The sequence below is a fragment of the Dermacentor variabilis genome, chromosome 4, assembly GCF_050947875.1.
Source record: "Dermacentor variabilis isolate Ectoservices chromosome 4, ASM5094787v1, whole genome shotgun sequence".
Classification (NCBI taxonomy): Eukaryota; Metazoa; Arthropoda; class Arachnida; order Ixodida; family Ixodidae; genus Dermacentor; species Dermacentor variabilis.
Genome location: NC_134571.1, coordinates 2,979,526 through 3,000,426, shown reverse-complemented (window position 1 = coordinate 3,000,426; position 20,901 = coordinate 2,979,526). Strand labels below are relative to the sequence as shown.

Sequence of the window (20,901 nt, the reverse complement as noted above, 5' to 3'; positions counted from 1 at the left end):
AAGGGCGCACAACAAAGAGGCTGAGGGTTGCTCGCTAGCTCGCGTGGCACGAAACGTGCAGAGTGTTGCCATGAGTGCACACCAGCTTGCACTGATAACACGGAGGCACAGCATGGAGGAGCATGTGGGCATGCAGGCAGTGGGATGGTGTAAATGGCAAGACAGAGTCGCTCGCTCGCCCGGTGTGGAAGGTTTTGCTCACCACCGTGAGTGTGCACATGCCTCGTGCCAGTTTGCTCTAGCAGAACAGCTTATCGCTATGCTTCAAGTAATCTGGTTTTAAGTGCATGCATTTGGGTCAGGACTGGGAGAAATTTCTAATAAAGCGATAATTCAAATAAAGCAGCTTTGTTACAATGAAGGTTTATTATGCATGCAAAAGGCCGCATAATAAGTTCACAAAAGACTTTCAGACAGAAATAAGCATGTCATGGGGTACACCATTCATCAAGGAAGGCAAAAACACAGCTTGAAGATAATCGAACTGATTGTTAAGATATCAGCTCCACAAGTGAGACAGATAGCATAATTGAGGTCATAGCGCTGGGGGGGGGGTTCTGTAAGAGTCCACATAGTGGACTGTCCATTTCGGCCACTGCTGATTGGATGTAGCTGTACGAGAGAGGAGAAGACGAGCAGCCCTAGCCAATCAGTAGTGGCCGAAATTGACAGTCCACTAGGTGGACTCCTAGAATACCCCCCTGGATTCACACAGACAAGAAAGATGACAGGATGTGCACTAACTATAAACTGATTTTATTTCAGAAGAGCATGGTACCTAGACCAACAAAATGGTTAAGGGGAAATTGTTGAAGCAAGCTTGATTGCTAAAGAAGGTGCTTACTGCATCAGCGATCTGCCAATTACTCTGAGCAGAAAAGAAAGTGCATATATGGAAAATGATGATTTGCACATGCAATGATTTCTACTCGTTTTGTCAGTATAAGTACCATGCTCTTCTGAAATGAAATCAGTTGATAGTGCATGTCCTGCAGTCTTTCTTGTCCATGTGAATCCAGCACTATGTCCCTATTTATTGCAATGAACCAACCAGCCCAAAAATCTGCATTCCAGATGGCATAAGATATAGATTTCAGAGAACGGCTTCAAAAGCTTTGCTTCTCTTTTTGTGCGTCCGTCACAAAAACGGGTTTCACACTCTTGTGCAGTATTGTTCCAAGCTTCTCTTTTATGCAAAATGAACAAATAAGTTTGTTTTGAACATGCATGGAACAGTGCAAAAGGAGTGCAGTAAATGTGCACGAATTCTAATTAAGAAAAATTGGAGAATGCTTAAGCTTCGCCTTCAAGAGTGGAACGCGACAGCGTTCCCGTTGACCCGCCAAGGGGTGTAAGACAATGGGCTACGGCGCAGCAACTACGCGCCCCGCATCGAACGCGGTGAGCATCGAGCAACGCAGCGTTCGGCGCGACAACGAAATGTGCGCCTGAGCAAGCGACACATGCCTGAGCCTTAGAAACAGCTCGTTTCTAAGGCAACACCGCGTTCACTAGAGGCACTTTTGTACCGCTTTGAAGCATCGAACTCGTGGCTCAGTGGTAACGTCTCCGTCTCACACTCCGGAGACCCTGGTTCAATTCCCACCCAGCCCATCTTGCAAGTTGTTTTTTATTCATGAAGTGCCTGCTGGGATTTATCGCTCACGGCCAACGCCGCCGACGCCGACACCGGCTTTTCTGCGACACGAGCTCCTTAACGATGTCGCGTTAAAACAGCTGCATTTACGAATGTCAGTGCACTGTGTACAAGTGCATGTTATAAGAGGGATCAATGGCCAAGTGCTCCTTCTAAACCCTCTGCTTCAGCCATTTCCTCAACCCTTCTTCTCCTCTGTATCTCAAAATATTATTATGGAAGGATGAAGGAAGAGAAAAAGAAGAAGATCGCAGGACGCTGGCTGTGCTGCATGTTGTTGGTGGTCAGCCATCTTAACTACTCCGACTCATTTTGTATATATATTGTAAATACAATCTTCTATACTCTCTACATCCCCGTAACATATTGGTCAGAGGTGCGGGATACCATGGCTGGAAACGGAGCTCCGCAGTCGACATCGCATCACCGTCCGCACCATGAATGACGGTGAGCACTCGAAATCAACGTCGTTGCCGCCTCCTACGTCACCATCGCATGCTAAGTTGCTGTCACCTTTGGTTGTTGTACAACCCAAGCATCCTAGAACTTTCTGTGGAACCGATGGCACCACCGTTGAAGTTTGTGGCCATGTACGAACGCGTGAGTGGAATCAACAGATGGGACCCTACGGTTATGCTAGCTAACCTGTTGTTCTACCTAAGAGGCACGGCAAAGGTGTGGTATGAAAACCACGAAGGAGCTAACCAGCTGGGACCAATGCAAACAGAAATTGACAGACTGGTTTGGCAAGCCAGCCAGCTGTAATATTGCGCAAAGGAGGAACTGGCCTCCTGTGCCCAATCCCCCAAGGAGTCCTATGTCTTGTAGATCCAGGATGTGCTGGCACTTTGTCGTAAAGCCGATCACGACATGACAGAAGCTGAGAAGGTCGGGCACGTGCTCAAGGGAATTGCTGCCAACGCATTTAATCTGCTCATGTGCAAAAGCTCCTCTACAGTTGATGCTATCGTTAAAAAGTGCCGACAATTCGAGCAGGCCAAAAGCCGACACGTCTTGCAACCATTCGCCAGGTTTCACAATACTGCCGCGACATCGACGTGTGAAGGTCAACCCACACAGCAGCATGCGTCGCCATCAGAGGACGTGGTGCGAATTGTTGGACGTGAAGTGGATGCGATGGCGCCCGCAGCTTTCTGTTCGCGTAGCCCTGATGCTACCACTTTTTTAGTTCCCCTCGTACAAGCTGTCGTTCGCCAGGAACTTCAGAACATTGATTTACATTCTGTCTGTGCTGTCCCAATCCCAGAGCTAACGAACGTCCTTATTTTATTTTCACTCCACCCCGATGCCTCTCCGCATTATCGCAACCCGATTAAGTGGTGAACTGCGTATTACCAGCCAATATGTTTCACCTGTAGCCGCATTGGTCATGTCGCCCGATACTTTCGCATCTTGTGTCCCTCAAAGCCTCACACACCGACCAACCTGAGCCGTATTGACGGAAATGCCCAAACTGCTTCACCCACCGCCGAGTCTAACAGCACCGACAACACTGCTAGGAACACGTAGTGCAGTCGCTCACCATAACCGCGCGGACATCAGTCTCGTTCACCGAAAACACGTCGCCCATCTTCCCGTTCTCCGCAGCCACGTCATCTTTCGTCCCCTGCTGCTTTTGGCCGCACCCTTTCGGAAAACTAGGAAATGCAGCCTTCGGAGGTGGTGGTGCCTTGCTGACTACTGCAGCAAATCCTCTGTCTGTGCCCATAAGGAGAAATGTACTAGACGTTAAAATAGACGGCGTACCTGTCCAAGCACTCGTCGACACGGGAGCCCCCGTATCTGTGATGAGTGCTAGCCTACGTAGATGTTTAAAGAAGGTCCTCATCCCAGCAGCTGCGCGAATGCTTCGTGTGGCCGACAGCTGCGTACTGGTTGTTCTTGGAATGCGTACTGCACGTTTAATGATAGCCAGCCACTCTACTTCTGTTCTCTTTGCTGTGGTTGACAACTGTCCTCATGGCGTTATCCTTGGATTGGACTTTTTATCCACTCATTCTGCTCTCATCGACTGCACGACCGGCGTTCTTCAGTTGGAACTGCCTCAACTCGCCGATGCTCCGAGCACCGCCCCACCGCACTTGTGCTCGCTTCACGATGCGCGTCTGTCACCCAAGGCATTTACTTACGTCACTTTTACCACCCAGCCACAGGTTTCTGATGGTGAATATGTGCTTCGCTCCATCATCGACGTGCTTTTGAGCTGAAATGTTGTTATTCCGCATACGTTGGTCACGGTTACTAACAATGATGTCGTTCTACCGCATCTGAATTTCAGCCTGTGCCCTCAAGTGATTCCGGCCGGCATGTTCTTGGCCAGTGTTTCTAGTGGTTCCGAATTTGACAGTGACAGTCTGAATGCTGAGAGTGGCTTATTAGCGCCAATTGCAGCTCACAGCTCTGGTTCCTTAACGGATGATTTCGCAAAAATGATTGCACCTGACCTCACCTCTGCAGAGGCCATGGACATACGTCTCCTGCTTGAATCGTACAAGGACATCTTTGATTTCGGCGACAGGCCAAACATCTGTTGGTCATCACAATATAAACACCGGAGACACGAATCCTATTCGTCAGCGTCCCTATCGTGTATCGCATGCTGAACGTCAAGTCATCCAATCAGAAGTGGACAAAATGCTCCGCAAGGGGTTTATCGAGCCATCAGCCAGTCCTTAGACTTCGCCTGTCGTCCCTGTGAAAAAGAAAGATGGTACCTGGCGTTCTTCCGTCAATTATCGCCACTTAAACAAGATCACGCGAAAAGACGTCTACTCACTACCACGCATCGATGACGCCTTGGACTGCTTGCACGGAGCTAAATACTTCTCATTCACTGATCTTTGATCCAGCTACTGGCAGGTTTCAGTTGATGAACTGGACTGCAAAAAGACAGCCTTCATCACGCCAGATGGCTTTTATCAGTTCAAAGTCATGCCCTTTGGCCTATGCAATGCTCCTGCAACATTTGAACGTATGATGGACTCTCTTCTGCGAGGCTACAAATGGACCACTTGTCTCTGTTACCTTGACGACGTCATTGTTTTTTCTCCCACGTTCGGCAGCCATCTTACCCGACTCGCTGCCATTCTTGCGGTCTTCCAAAAAGACGGCCTCCAACTGAACTCCACAAAGTGTCAATTCGGGCGTCGTCAGATTATCGTGTTGGGACACCTCGCTGACGCATTCGGTGTCCAACCAGATTCGGAAAAAGTTCGCGCCATATGCAGTTTCCCTGTGCCACGTTCTGCTTCTGACGTGCGCTGCTTCATCGGCCTGTGTTCTTACTTTTGCCATTTAGTCAAAAACTTCGCTGACGTTGCTCGGTCCTTGACAGGTCTTCTAAAGAAGAACATGCCATTCTCATGGGGTCCGGCACAGACTCCCGCATTCGCCGCTCTCATCGGATTTCGGACCACCCCTCCCATACTTGCCCACTTTGAATCATCTGCACCGACTGAAGTCCACATTGACGCAAGCGGCCATGGCATTGGCGCTGTTCTCGCCCAATAACAAAATGGTACTGAGTGCATGATAGATTACGCGAGCCACCTGCCATCACCTGCTGAGAAAAATTACTCCATCACCGAGCGGGAGTGCTTGGCTTTAGTTTGAGCAGTCACCAAGTTCCGGCCATATTTGTACGGCCGCACGTTTTGGGTCGTTACAGACCACCACGCACTCTGCTGGCTGTCTTCCCTTCAGGACCCGACAGGACGGCTTGGTCGCTTGGCTTTGCGGCTCAAGGAATTTTCATTTGTTGTGAACTATAAGCCTGGACGTCTGCACAAGGATTGCTGACTGCCTCTCTCGTCACCCCATGGATCCCCCTGATCCTGCTGCGCATGATCCGGTGACCTGCATGATGGCTTTTACTGACATGACAGACATGCCCGCTGAACAATAATGCAACAAATCCTTAATGTCCATCCTCGCAGGAGTGCAACCTGGCAGCATTGACGCCACATGCCGCATGTTCGTTCTGCACAACAGCATCCTCTACCGCCGCAATATCAACCCTGACGGCCCTTAGTTGCTCCCTGTTCTTCCTTGTCATATGCGCTCCGTCGCTCTCGAACAACTTCACGATGCCCCGACGGCGGTACGCTTTTGCGTTTTGCATACATACGACCGCATACAACGCCAGTTGTTCCGGCCGCGTCTCTACCGCTCCGTGCATCGTGATGTTGCAACTTGCGAATTGTGTTAGCGCTGGAAGAAACCTCCTCTGCCACCTGTCGGAGGACTCCATCCAATTGAAGTTCCCTCTGAACCATTCTTTCGCGTAGGCCTTGACCTGCTTGGCCCTTTTCCGATGTCAACTAGCGGGAATAAGTGGATCGCCGTCACCACTGATTAGGTGACACGCCATGCGATAACAAAGACATTGCCGACTAGCTGCGCAACAGACGTCGCTGATTTTCTCTTTCACGAAATCATTCTCCATCACGGTGCACCTCGACAGTTACTTACAGACTGCAGCCGCTCGTTCTTGTCTCGAGTTGCTGATGACCTCCTCCGCTCCTGTGCCATTGAGCACGAGCTGTCCACCACCTACCACCCACAAACAAACGGCCTTAACGTCTCAACCGAACAATCACAGAGATGTCGAAATACGTCTTCAACGAGCACCACAACTGGGACGCCACGCTGGCCTACGTGACATTCGCGTATAACTCGTCCCGACATGACCCCACAGGATATTCACCCTTTTATCTTTTGTATGGTCACGACCCCACATTGCCATTTGACACCATCTTCCCTTCTGTGCCACGTGTTGCAGTTGAGTACACTCGTGATGTCATTGACCGCGCTCACATGGCATGTCAAGTCGCCCGATCTCGTTTACTAGCCTCGCAGCATATACAAAAGGAGCATTATGACCGGTGCCATCGCAATGTTAAGTTCATGCCAGGTGCTTCGGTGCTCCTTTGGTCACTATGTTGTCATGTTGGCCTCTCCCCCCAGAAGCTTCTCTCTCGCTACACAGGGCATTATTAAGTCCCACGTCAAGTTAACAACATAAATTACGAGATTGCGCCACTACAGTTTGATGCATCCTCAAGTTCGACACTTATTGAGGTCATCCATGTTTCACGACCGGAGCCATACTTCGCTCGCAATTTTTCGCCTACCACGTGCCGAGACGGCGCTTCACCACCCGGGGGTCCTGTTACGGAAGGATGAAGGAAGAGAGGAAGAAGATCGCGGGACGCTGGCTGCTGCGTGTTGTTGGTGGTCAGCCATCTTAACTACTCCGACTCATTTTGTACATACATTGTAAATACAATCTTATATACTCCCAACATCCCCATAACAATATCTTGAAGACCCACGCCTTTTTGGTGCCGAGCAAATGTGGAAAGAATTATCTATCGCTATCACAACAGCTGATCTCACTGTGTAGTTGCAGTATTAGTAGATGATGCCACCGCCTGCGCTGCAGCACTCGCTGCTCTCAGACAACAGGGCATGGAAGGGCACCTTTAAGATGTGTTGTGCTCCCTGATTGGTCGAAGAAGCCTGCAGCTTCCAGAGTACTGCCCGGAACTACTGAAACTCAGTATAGGCATTGCTTCTTTTCTCTCCTGGTTTTCATTTTTTTTTTGCAATCTCCTTGTTTTTTTTTTCCCAATTGGCATCTTTTCATGTTGCTCATTGAAGAAAGAGTCCTCCAGGAAGCAAAAACTCCGTTGACAGGCGGCTCGATTTCCCACAACACCTCGAAGATAGCGGTGCCATGACGGGTGTTCCCAACTGCTGCGCACTATAGCTGCACATGTTGATTGCACAGAGGGCGCCATTTGAACGTAGCGGCATACGCATGCAGCAGCTTGGGTAGCTCGACAATGTCAACGACGCATTGAATTTGCCACACCGACTCCACCTTGGCGCCACACTCTGCACCTGCCACGTCTTGCGAGGAATGGTGGCTCGCTTCCACAAAGATGCGTGACATCACGCATTCACTGGGTTCACTCAGGCGCCATGGCAGACGCCACTTTATACTGTGTTATTGACAATGTGTCAAAATGCTTCGACCGACGAATGTAGAGACTGCAGCGGAAGTAGTGGCCAAACAAAGACACTGCTGGGGTTGATCCCACAATCACTGATGTTGCCCCGCTCCCAACTTCAACTGAGGCTGTAGCTGCTTTGGCCCTTCTACGCAGCTACTGCGGCTTAATAGAAGGCACCAGCCTATCGCTTGTGGATCGTTTTGACTATGTTGAGGACGCCATGGTTAAGCACGCGGCTTCCAATAAGAAAAGGGTATACTGCTGCAGTACTTTCAGCCAAAGAAATAAGACTGTGTGAAGCTTCAGGCGACTATTTACTGCGCCACAATTAGTTCAATGATTGATTTGTACAAGCTTCTTACGCATTTTTTACGTGACTTTATATATTCGTTATCACTACACCGTTAGACAGATCGAGGTTCGATTGTAGTATCAGGAATGATGCGATGCGCTCTTCATAGGCTTGGCTGTCGGCACTCAATAAAAACACCATGTGGGAGCCCTCCTGGACATTTCTGTAAGTACTCTCGAAACAAAAGAAGTTTTTTTACTGAAAAAGTAATAATCTTGGGCAAACAGAAAGCACAGGATGGTTTCCAGACACTACCTCTTTACCAAATTTGTACAGTCAACGACCACTGCGCACGGTCGCCGTGATGGAGTCCCCCGAACCAGCTTATTGCGTGATAGGTAAATGCGAACTATGTGAAATGTGTTTTATAGTGGTCTGTCTGTATAACCAAATGGAGCATAACGGAATGAAGTCTCAATACGGCGATCGCACGGGTTTCGTGGTGACCAAGTGCACATCTTGCATGTATGTCCGCACACAATGTTTCACTTTCTCTGCAAACGCGTTTTCGCACAGTGCTGTGAGCTATAGGCCGCAGCATATGAGCATCTAACAGTACACAAGCAACCATTTTTATGTGGACGTTATCAGAGCTCTTTAAATATAATTCCGTAACGGTTAGGGACTTCGACGCTTACGATGGCTACTTGTTATGTCCCATCAGGACGATTCAATGATGTTGTTTTTTTTAAGTCTCGGACGTTTAAATATAGTTCTTTCCCAAGTTGCGTCGCACTGTATCTTCATCGGTCTTCTCAACCCGCTACTTTTTCTTAATATAGTACATTTCATTGTTTGGTGCTACGGTAGCATGAGCATATACCATGCCTTTTTTAAATGTGCTTTTTACCGTTCCCTTTCCATTCTAGTGAACTTGTATCTAGCATCAACAAGTTCATAGGCAAAAGCTTCATCACATTAGCCACACAGCGCGCACTGGCGAGTGTCTGAAGGCACACTTTCTGCTACTCGCTGTGAACATCGCAGCCGCAACTTCGTATCAAAAATCTTCCTCGTGGAAATGCTCGCTGCACACCCGATTTGTAGCCGATGGCTGCTTGCAGGTTCAAAATTTCACTATCTAAGCTTCACACAGCTTCTTGTCCTGCAGGTACATGCGAAGGCTGACATGGACGGGGCTGCGTTGTGTGCGTCCTGCACTGCGGTACCGAGCAGTAGCCTACCGCGTTGGAGGTTTTCAAAGGTAGCCACTGCCTACAGTGGAATCTCGATGATACGATCACGGCTAATACAAATTTCCGGATGATACGAATTTTTCTGTGGTCCGAGCCGAGCCCCATTACTTTGCAATGTGCTAGAGAACGGTTGTTACGAATCAATTTTCGACCCACGTCGGTTGATATGAAAATTACCGAAGACACTTTGCAAATTCTAAAGTGTGCTTGGTGAAAGCCAGGCGCTGCTGCCGTCTGTGCTCCGCTTCCCTGGCTTCGCTGTTCGGTGAATTAGCCAGTCGCTGCTGTTGTCTGCGCTCCAATTGGGAATGCCAATGCCGACCGACGCTCAGCGCCGCCTCACGTCTACAGTCAGCTGTATGCCTTCGTGCGTGGTGTAGGCTCGCCCTACCCTCGGCGCGCTGGTGTTACAGACGGGCCAACCTCGTCTACCCTCCAGTGCTCCGAAAACGATGCAAGCGCCGTTGACTACTGCGCCGCACCGCCCCTGAACGGAAATTCATCGCATCTATCGTCTTCATACAACTTTGCCTCAGCCGACGCATCGAAACAGACATCAACCTTCACGCATAAAACACGTCACCCCCTCGCTCTCATCAGTGGGCTTGGCAGCACTCCGACAATGCGGTTCACTGACGCCGGACGCCTTTTCGCATTACAGGTGCTCACAGGCTTCTGCTTCACCGTTGGCACCTGCTGTTCTCCTGGTGCCGCCACGGGGCCTGCGGGCACGCCCGGCTTACGGTGTGTTGGCTTGCGAGATACACTTACCTGGCGGAGCATCCTCTATCGTCTGCCCGGGAATGCCAATGCCGACCGACGCTCAGCGCCGCCTCACGTCTACAGTCAGCTGTATGCCTTCGTGCGTGGTGTAGGCTCGCCCTACCCTCGGCGCGCTGGTGTTACAGACGGGCCAACCTCGTCTACCCTCCAGTGCTCCGAAAACGATGCAAGCGCCGTTGACTACTGCGCCGCACCGCCCCTGAACGGAAATTCATCGCATCTATCGTCTTCATACAACTTTGCCTCAGCCGACGCATCGAAACAGACATCAACCTTCACGCATAAAACACGTCACCCCCTCGCTCTCATCAGTGGGCTTGGCAGCACTCCGACAATGCGGTTCACTGACGCCGGACGCCTTTTCGCATTACAGGTAACAACCAATTACGCTATTTATGCGCGTCGTTCCCGCTATGCCGCTTTGCTAGTGCTGCCAAGCCCAGGCTGCTGCATTACCATTGTTCGCGACTGCACGTCTGTCATCTTACAACTTCTTGCTCTCTCTGGCGACATAGAATTAAATCCCGGCCCTAACACCCGTTCCACTTCAACGCAGGCATCCTGTGACATAATGGCTGCATTGGAGGAAATAAACTCAGGTCAGGCATCTCTTCTAAGTGAAATGAAATCAATTCGAAATAAACTATCTCAGAACGACAAAATTTTTGACGACTTTAAAAGGCGACTAACAAAAATTGAAGGTGATGTTTCCGCCATAACTGCACTAAAAACCGAAGTTAATTGCATCAAGACAGTGGTCGATACAAACACTAAAGCCATTTCCGACATTTCATCAAGACTAAACGATTCAGAAGATAGAGCTCGTCGTTCTAACCTTGTGTTTTTTGGGGTATCTGATACTGAGCGTGAAACATGGCAAGAATCGGAGAAGAAAATTGTGGAACTTTGTGCTTCTAACCTTAATATCAAGTTGGATCCCTTCGATATTGAGCGCGCTCATAGAATTGGCAGATACAGCTCTAATAGAAACAGACCCATAATTATCAAATTAGCTCATTTTAAAGTAAAACAACACATTCTTTCAAATGCTAAACAACTTAGAGGGTCCAGCTACAGCATATCGGAAGACTACTCAGCTAACACTCGGCATGCACGTAAACAACTAATCGAGTTCGGCAAGTCGCAACAGAAACCTTTCAAACTCCGGTACGACAAACTAATCGTGGATAACAGAAGTTACAAGTATGATAACACTACAAACAGAGTTATATCAACTTCATAGCTACCATCACGCACTATCGCAAAACCATATAGCATCCCTGTATCATTCGTTTATACTAACATTAGAAGCTTATTGCCCAAACGCGAAGCACTCTGTAGCCTTATCGATTCTGCTGATTGTAAGCTTCTTGTACTAACAGAAACGTGGCTGAATTCTACCGTCGATAACACAGAGCTTAATTCTTTCCTTCCTGATTTTGACATATTTAGGCGGGATCGTGTAGGCAAACGCGGAGGAGGTGTTCTGATAGCTGCCCATCGCAGCCTTTGTTGCTCCATTATCAATATCACTTCACCTCTAGAAATCTTATTCGTATTGTGCAGTTTTTCATATCTACAAACTATTATCGGTGTATGCTATCGACCCCCCGATGCAGATGCTTCCTTCACTATTCACTTCCACGAGGCACTGCAAACAGTTACGAAGTCATTTAATCATGCGCAACTACTCCTCTTAGGTGACTTTAACTTTCCTGATATAACATGGTCCGAACCAGCCATAACACTGTCTAAAAATAACCTTGAATGTAATTTTCTTAACACATGCCTCACCTTTGGTTTGACGCAGCTAGTGTCTACCCCAACGCGGAAAAACGAACAGTGCTCTAACATACTCGACCTTATCTTAACATCCCATCCCGACAGTGTTTCTTCTATAACACATCTACCAGAACTAAGTGATCACTCGGTACTACATGCAGAATTATCCTGGCAGCTACCTCATTGCAAAAAATCAAAAAAGAAAATAACACTCTACGATAAAGGTGATTACATCAGCATCAACAATGCACTAACCGAGTTTTACAACTGGTTCATTATAGATTTCCCGAAGCGCACAGTAGACGCCAACTGGACGCTTTTTAAAAATAAAATGATCGAACTCACTACGACTTACATACCAACCATCATTTTAACAGAGCGACCTTCGTCCCCATGGTTCAACAACACATTAAAACGACTAAACAATAAAAAGAAAAGATTGTTTCGTAAAGCCAAACGTTCCAATACCGCTCCGGCCTGGGAAAAATATTACGTCACTGAAAAGGAGTTTGATTCCTTAGCCGCAACAGCTAAACGAACCTTCTACTCAACTACACTCCCTAACATGCTGCAAAACAATCCCAAACAATTCTGGAAATACATTAACCCAAATAACCGTAAACCATTACTATTATATGATAACGATAATAACCGTGTTCCAGACCATAAAGTATCTGAAGTACTAAACTCTGTCTTCTCTTCCGTGTTCACTTCTGAACCTAACACTGACCTCCCAGACTGTCCTTACCTCAACAACCCAACGATGCCTGACATAACAATCGAAGCACATGGTATCACCAAGCTAATTGAGTCCCTCAAATTAACATCCTCAGCCGGCATCGACGGCATCAATTCCAAAATGCTTAAGAACACCGCGCACATCTCTAGTGTATTTTTGTGTCATATCTTTCAGCAATCATTATCATCTGGAGTGGTGCCGCAAGACTGGAAAATAGGTAAGATAATTCCAGTACCAAAAAAAGGATCATCATCATCGTGCCACAATTACCGTCCAATTTCCCTCATCAGTGTTTGTTCTAAACTAATGGAGCATATAATTTATTCTCATATTGTAAACTTCCTAACATCCGCTAATTTCTTTAATCCAAATCAACACGGTTTTCAGAAAGGCATGTCCTGCGAGACTCAACTAGCCCTATTCGTTAATGACATCAGCTCACATCTTGATCAAAACATACCCATAGACGCCCTCTTCCTAGATTTCCAAAAAGCTTTCGACAAGGTTCCTCATGAACGGCTCTTTCTAAAACTATCATGTCTTAATCTTAACCCTTGTGTTCTCCAATGGATACGCAACTTTCTCACTAACCGTCAACAGTTCGTTTACGCTAACCAATGCTCGTCTACCTTATCACCCGTTATCTCTGGCGTGCCACAAGGCACAGTCCTGGGACCACTACTCTTCTTAATATACATTAACGACTTACCTATAGGCTGTTCTTCCAAAATTCGTTTATTTGCCGATGACTGTGTAATCTATCGTCCTATTACTAACGACACTGATTCTCGCGCCCTCCAGTCCGACCTTAACGTCATTGAAACTTGGTGTAACAATTGGCTAATGTCCCTCAACGTCAAAAAAACATCACTACTTACTTTCCATCGTCGCCAATCATTTATGTCAGCTAATTACACTATCGCCGGTTCGGAAATATGTGCTGTGACTTCATATAAATACCTAGGCGTTAACTTGTCCAATAACCTCAGTTGGTCCTCACACATTTGCAACATTAGCAATGATGCCAATCGTGTACTAAGCTACCTGCGCCGTAATCTACGTCTTGTCCCGCACTCAGTAAAACTACTCGCATACTTAACAATCGTTCGACCCAAACTAGAATACGCATGCTCAGTATGGGACCCACACCAATCTAACCTGGCAACAGCACTAGAATCCATACAAAATCGTGCAGCAAGGTTCATTCATTCTGACTACTCTTACCACACTAGCGTTACTAAACTTAAATCATCTCTGAAACTTCCAACCCTCGAGCAGCGCCGCAAAACAGCAAGACTGTGCCTCTTTTACAAATTTTATCACTCACTACTTCATCAGACCGACATCACGCCTGCGCATCGCACTTCATCCCGTCATGGCCATTCAAAGGCTGTTTATCCCCCTCCAGCTCGCACCTCCGCTCATCTTAACTCTTTCTTCATTCAAACAGCGAAAGACTGGAATCATCTACCTTCTGAAGCGGTGCACCACTCCAGTCATTCATCGTTCAAGGCATTTATTGAAAATATTATGTAAATATGCCCACCCCTCATGTAAAACCCCAAATGGGGTATTTGAGGTACCAATAAATAAATAAATAAATAAATAAAAATTCATTCACTTTGGTGTTCGTCGATATCGCCCGTCGCTGCTGCTGCTTTTGTTCTGCTTCCCTGCCTTTGGTAACCAGCGATCTAATCAGTCACTGTTGGCGTTGCCGTCCTGCCTCACTTGCTTTCGCATCTGGTGACATGTTCAATCGTCGCATGTGCATTCGCTCCTTGTTCTTCTGGCGTTGGGGGAATCCAGCGTCCGCTGCCGCTTTCTCGAACCGCTCGGCACGGAATCACTGGGCCGCATTGGAGCCATGCGTCTCACTCACTCGACTACAATGAGACGTCTGGTGAAGGAGTGGCGGTGCAGCTGCCTCCGCCGTGGCACGCTCCTTCTACCACTACTGTGTGACGTCACGGTTGCTATGCACAGCTGCACGCCCACCGGCGTACCGGTTGCTAAGGAGGGGAAGAGGTTGCGCCGCTGCGCGGAGGAGAGGCCACAGTTGGCATGATTCCAGCGCACGGACATATGCGACCGCAAGCATAAGCCATTAAAGGCTTTCGTCTTAATAAATGCTACCCTACTGACGGCCGTGAAAGAGAACAGCGCGGACGCGGCACCGGACGGCGTGGAGGCCGCGACTGGGCGCAAAGAGTTTGAAGCGGTGGCGCTTTGTTGCTTTTGTGCTTTTCCTCCTTTTCCACGTGCCATCGGACGGAGTGGCTGCTGTGCTTCGGGCCACGTTCTTTGTGTTAGACGTGGGCGATGGCGAAGGACCACCACCAGCGGCTGAAATGCTGCACGCGTTCGAAGTTCTGAGGCATGTTATGGCCGTGGATGAAATCAGCAACAACACGTGCACGCGTTTTTATGGATTTGAATGAAGTCTGCTAAGTGACCTGACAGAAAAAGAAGCAGAAGGACATCAGAGACTTTTTCTTCAAGAAATAAATGCTTTTTACGTACGTGAGCCCGAGTGAGTTCACCTCCGATTCTTTAATTTAGCTGGTTTTAATTGTTTCAGTGATACGAATTTCGGCTAATGCGAATATTTTTCGTGACCCCGTGAGATTCGTATCATCGAGATTCCACCGTATTATAAGGCTTTCAAGTGTTGTCAAGCACACACACGAAGTGGGAAAAACATCCCCACTTAATCAGAACCGCAGTGCCGGTGGCACTTAAAACGTTCGTTTTCAGCTTGCTTTGGCGCTTCCGAAGCAGTCGACGCAGCCGAGGTGTCCATGTGATCCCTCATACCACGTCACGTCGATGGCAGTGCCAACTTTTCCAGTAGTGGAGCTTGCTTTCAATATGTTCAAGTACCGACAAAACTTCATTACAATTTTATTTACAGATTTACAAATGACCACATGAACATCAAGGTCTCACTTTTCCAAGCATTTCATATTTGCTGATTTCGCCTTAAAAAATTCTTTAACATTTAATTAAATTGTAGAGTTTTACTGAGCCACTAAGCGACCACAGGTTTTACTAAGCCACTGAGCAACCACGGAGGGTGTTGAAAAATCCTCAGGTAATGTTTGATTGTAACAAATTTCATTTCTTTCACATTTTGTGAGGAGGATGTTTTCCACCGTCTTATCACGCATGGACAAGCGGCACTGTGTCCTCATCTTTTTCACGATGGTAAATTGCCGCTCACACTCTGCATTGCTCTGTGGTATCAAAAAAATGCCCAGCGTCACTTTGGTTGTGCACTACGTTAAAAATACTTTTTGCACTCACACAGCTTGCTTAAAGCCATGACTGAAAACGCAACACCAGAGCGGCTGATGCTGAGAAGAACTGTACTGGAAGGGAAGAGAGTTGGTGGTCATTCATGTGGCCAAGGAGAATGATATAGTGTTGCTAGTTGCGCAACGTGGCATTTGCTTGCTAGCTTAATGAGGGCCACTAGGGTACCGAACAACCCCATCAGCGTGTAGCTGCAGTTAACGAAATAGCATGTTTCCCTACTACTTTCTTAACAATGCTATGCACGACAAACTTCCATAGTGGATTGGATTGGATTCTTTTCGCCAATGTGGCCTGACAAAGTGCCGGACGTGGACAGAAACAGCCTGCAACTGCAATTTCTGGGAGATTTTCCTTTCAACCATACAACTGGAAGAAATGCGCCAAATCTGCGAGTCTTCTGGGTAATCCAGGAGGCTTGGCAGGTATGTTTATTGTTTTCTTGATGCCCTCGAGATTCAGTTAATTGACATTTTTTTTGGTCCCGTGAAATTTGAATTAACAAGGTTTTACTGTAGTGACAAGCTTTCCATAATGGTTTGCAGCCAATCATCACACAGGCAGGCGGCAAATTTTCGTCAAGGCCATGCCATTGGCCACAATGTCAAGCCCATGTGGCCTAATTAGAACTGCGTCCTCTGGTGTCGGCATCTAAAGTTACGATTTCATACCGAATTAACACACATCTATTCACAGCAATTGCACAACCCTCAGTCCCACAACCCTCAAACCGCCTCGCCAGCCAGCGAAAGTAAGTGTACCAGATGACCATTGTTCACGATTGGCCTATTTGCAAAACACCGTACAGTGGTCACTTGTTCCAAACACCATTCGTAGGCACACAACGGTCTCGTTTTGTAGCTTTGAGCAACCTGTCAAAATACTAGCTTTTCGATTTACATGGACGAAAAGGATGGGAAAGAGGGGGGGGACCCTTTACTATCGGCGCCAGTACTGTGCAGAGCGGTGCCGAGTCACACAATGCGCCTGCTCTTGTCTGTCATGCAGACTGGCCTTAACGAGCTGATGATCACCCACAGAAACTACCTGCCATAAAGATGAAAGAAGCCTTCCTGTTTTCTGGAATAAATCTGGAAAGCAAAACTTTATAAGCAATAGAACATTGTCATTAAGCACAGTGTGGCCCACTATTAAACTGAAAACCTCCATTGGTATTTAGGACAACTTCACTATTTCTTTAGCTTCAGAGAGAAAAAAAGCCCTTGATTCTGTTTGAAAGACATTCTATGTATAAAAAATATTTTCCAGACCTTCGTATACAAACTGGGCTGTTATCCGTGCTGGAATACTAATTAGGTGTCCCCTTTAATACGAGTAGAGCATACATCTCAATTCCTAGGTACCTATGTTACTGACGGCTAGCAAGATTCTTGTCACATAATGTGGATAGCCTCCTGAACATGAGCAGCCCCATACTTTTTGCACAAAATTTGTAACCATAAAATATTGTGTTCAATTTTCTAACATTTGAGATTCAATTCGATACTTCATTAGATATCCACCATTCGTTATTGGCACACCCCTATTTTCCACATGAGAGTAATGTCAATAGAAGAAGCCACTTTTCTGCTAGACTAACCTGCCACTCACCCGAGAAAAGAGCAAGGAATCCATGTGTTCGGCTGTTGATGACATCTATTTCGTGGAGGGTGACAGTGTGCACAACCTCCTTGCGCTTCTGAAGTTCGCCCTCAGGGCACTGAACAAACTTGGTCTGAGGTCCCATGGCGTCATAGTCTCGAGCACGCGTGAAGGAACGGCCAAGCTTGGTGATCTTGCCAGTGGCCTTATCTATGGTGATGATGTCGCTGAAAGATTGGAGGCACAACAGCTTCTGTCAATTTTAACACCAAGTTGACAGGCATCAAGTATTTCCCTCCACTAGTCAAGATCATGTTGCAGCCAACAGCCGGTCACTACACACCTAAGAGATTTCCGGACATACTCCTAGGGGTGAGCAGTGCAATCCAGACGAAGGACAAAAGGAAGTGCACAATACGAGCACAGACTAACAACTGGTTAAGTACACAGAGAATGTGATCATGTGATGAAGTGACGCTTACAACTGGTGAAAGGGTGTCAGCCAAAAACACTCAGGTCACACCAATTCTCAGCAAGATCTTTCTCGGCAGTGTTGACTGGGCACTCGAGAGCGTCCTGGCAGGAACAACGATTAAGTGATTTAGGTTTGTTGATAACTACTTAGTAGTTATACGTTCTGAAACAAGTTCCAAAGATATTGGTGTTATTCTCGCTGCTTTTGATAAAGAAGGAACGAGTCTCAGATTTACTCGTGAACTGCCTATTAATAATGAGATTCACTTTTTGGATTTACAGTTAAGATTAACAGCACAACATATTTGTTGGCAATATTACCCAGGACAAGCAAACCAATTCTAAACTATGCGTTGGCACACTCAAAACTAGTGAAAAGAGGCATTGCTATGACAGGTTCAGGTTCCGCACTTAGAAAGTCATGCCACCACCTCGCCAATCTGAGCTTTTCGCAACAGCTTACTCATCTAGAGAAGGCAGGTTTTCCTAAATCCATTGTCATATCAATATGTGAATGGCTAGTGAAAAAAATAAAAAGAAAGGGGAAGCACCTCAGAAACAGATCGAAACGGTAAAAAAGTTTTCAGTCATCCCTTATGTACATCAGATGGGGCATGGGTTAAAAGAGACAGCCATAAAATATGGTGTTCAAGTTGCCTTTTCAGCTAAAAACTCATTAAACAGGATTTGCAATCGCTTCAATAGACCTAAACAGGCATCCAAGGCTATTTGCCGCATCAAACACAAAGGGCAGCTCGTGGCATGCTCGGTGGGAGTGGTCTATGTTATTCAACTTTTGTGCGGCAAAAAGTACTTTGGGCAGGGGGGTGCTGCTTTAACATCCACATTAGGGAGCACCAAGGTGCGATAAGGAATGCAACAGGCTCGAATCTGGCCGGGCGTTGTCAAAATTGCCCATGCAAACCATTGTTCAAGAAAACCGAAATATTGTATAAAAAAGGAAATCAAATCAACCGTGAGATTTTGGAAACCTACTTCATGCATGTCAACTCGAGCACATGCGTCAGCCAGGCTTCAATCTCTCTGCATGACAAAGAAACGGAGTTTTTGAATGGCAAGATAGGCTGCCACCCTTTCACCACTTGTAAGCGTCACTTTATCACATGATCACATTCTCTGTATAGTTAATGACTTGTTTGAGGAAATAAACCAGTAATTATTCTGCGCTCGTATTGTGCACTCCCTTTTGTCCTTAGTCTGGGTTGCGCTGCCCACCCCTAGAAATATGTTCAACCACCAATTCGCCCAGCTTGCTGGGCGAATTGGTGACTGGTTCAGGCAGCGCACAAAGTGCAGTGGCTTGTTCACTGGTCTACAAAAACATGTTAGAAAATGTGCTTGGTCAAGAAAGCATGCACCCTGCTATCTGCCATTGAGCAAGAGATGGCTCAAGTCCTTGACAATTCATAGGTGCTTAAGGTATTTAGATATGTTGATCACTTTCTAGCTATTTTAAAACCTAACCCTTGTGCGACTACCACTAACACTGTGGATGAAGTTCTAGCGCAGTTTGAACAATATGGCAAAAGGCTTTCTTTTATGCATGACGTTCCTAGTAAAGACGAGTTGCCTGACCTGCTGTTGCTGGGCATGCTATCTATGCTCAGGCAAGGAACCTTTGCCATTTGACTCGGCCCACACCAAGCTTATCAAGAGGGTTATTGCTTCCATGTCTTATGAGGCAGCATTAGTAAGGTCTTAAATGTCACATGATGCAGGAAAATGATCAGGTCACACGGCTACATTCAGCCAGGTATCCTTGTTGTTATACCGCATTTACTCGCATAATGATCGCACTTCTTTGTCAAAAAGATTGATGCAAATTCAGGGATGCGATCATTACGCGGGTCAAATTTCCAGCAAAAACTTTTTTTTTTTCGTCCCGTGTTTGCTAAGGGATAACAACAGGGTCAACAAATAGGTGGCTGCCATTGTAACAGTGCGGGACACCCCAACAAAAATGGCGGCTGGCGTTGTTTACGTGTTGTGTTGTTTTCCGATTTGCTATACATTAATGGCCTGAGTGCTTTATATGAACCAATTACCCTTCATTTTTGTGTGCTTGTGATTTGTATTCTCTTTCTGTACACTTATGATTATTATTAGTACTACGACAATCTTATTGGCCTTGTATTATTTTTTTTATTATTGTTTATCCGTTCCCGTTTCTTTTTCTTGACTTATTACTCATTTATTACATCTGTATGAGTTACTGCACCCCTCCCCCTATGTAATACCCTCCTGCGAGAGGGCCTTTAGGGGTATTCTGAATAAATAAATAAATAAATAAATAAATAAATAAATAAATAAATAAATAAATATATAGGCACACTCAGCTGCCAGTGGCATAGAAACACATGGCAGGCATGCTGTGAAAACTGTGGTATTTGTTTTCACTACAATCTTAATATGGCGCGTTTCAGCTAAGGGTGAGAATAGGATACACTTCTAACGTATCAATGTAAATGTGTCTCCTGTCGTTGCCGCTCGAAAGGCACCTTTCTTTGTTGTTGTTGTCCACAACCATTATAAAGCCTACAAATAATAAAGCCAAGGCAAGTTTGGTTGTAGATTCCTTTTTTCTTGGAAGCGCAGAAAGTGATGAAAGGAATATGTGGGAATCTGCTTAAGAATCTGTTTTGTGAGTGCAGACCACTTGGTAAATGTCGAATAGTCTTTCGCACAGCATTCAACAGATGGTAAGCACGAGCATCATCAGCTAGACTTGGCACACAACATATCGCTGTGGCAAGTTCAGGGTGCAATCATTATGCAGGAAAGAAAAAAATCTAATTTGGACGACAAAATTCAGGGGTGCAATCATTAAGTGTGTTCGACCACTACGCAAATAGATACGATAAATTCAGATATAACCTGCTCTCCAACTTTACAATTAAAATTTTTTTTTCTCTATGTGGATTATTGGCGTAAAAATACAGCAA

At 46.5% G+C, this 20,901-nt stretch overlaps 2 protein-coding genes across 4 annotated transcripts in view; one reads left to right on the top strand and one right to left on the bottom strand.

Moving 5' to 3' along the window:
- Window positions 1-20,901, bottom strand: part of rept (RuvB-like helicase 2 rept) — a 118,541-nt gene that overhangs the window by 33,618 nt on the left and 64,022 nt on the right. For all 3 annotated transcript variants that reach the window (XM_075687960.1, XM_075687962.1, XM_075687961.1), the window contains exon 7: window positions 17,474-17,691. In XM_075687960.1, the coding sequence (XP_075544075.1) occupies window positions 17,474-17,691 (218 nt within the window). The remainder of the gene's footprint in view (window positions 1-17,473; window positions 17,692-20,901) is intronic.
- LOC142577695 (uncharacterized) lies at window positions 9,647-11,525 on the top strand. The gene is made up of 2 exons (XM_075687154.1): window positions 9,647-10,399; window positions 10,583-11,525. Exons 1-2 carry the CDS (start codon window positions 9,866-9,868, stop codon window positions 11,267-11,269), a joined length of 1,221 nt encoding a protein of 406 aa, XP_075543269.1. The 5' UTR covers window positions 9,647-9,865; the 3' UTR covers window positions 11,270-11,525.

Excerpts from the sequence above, each read along its gene's own strand:
- LOC142577695 (XM_075687154.1), top strand. The coding sequence starts at position 9,866 with ATGCGGTTCACTGACGCCGGACGCCTTTTCGCATTACAGGTGCTCACA. Across the intron at positions 10,400-10,582 it reads GACGCCTTTTCGCATTACAG|GCATCCTGTGACATAATGGC; the intron begins GTAACAACCAAT and ends ACTTCAACGCAG.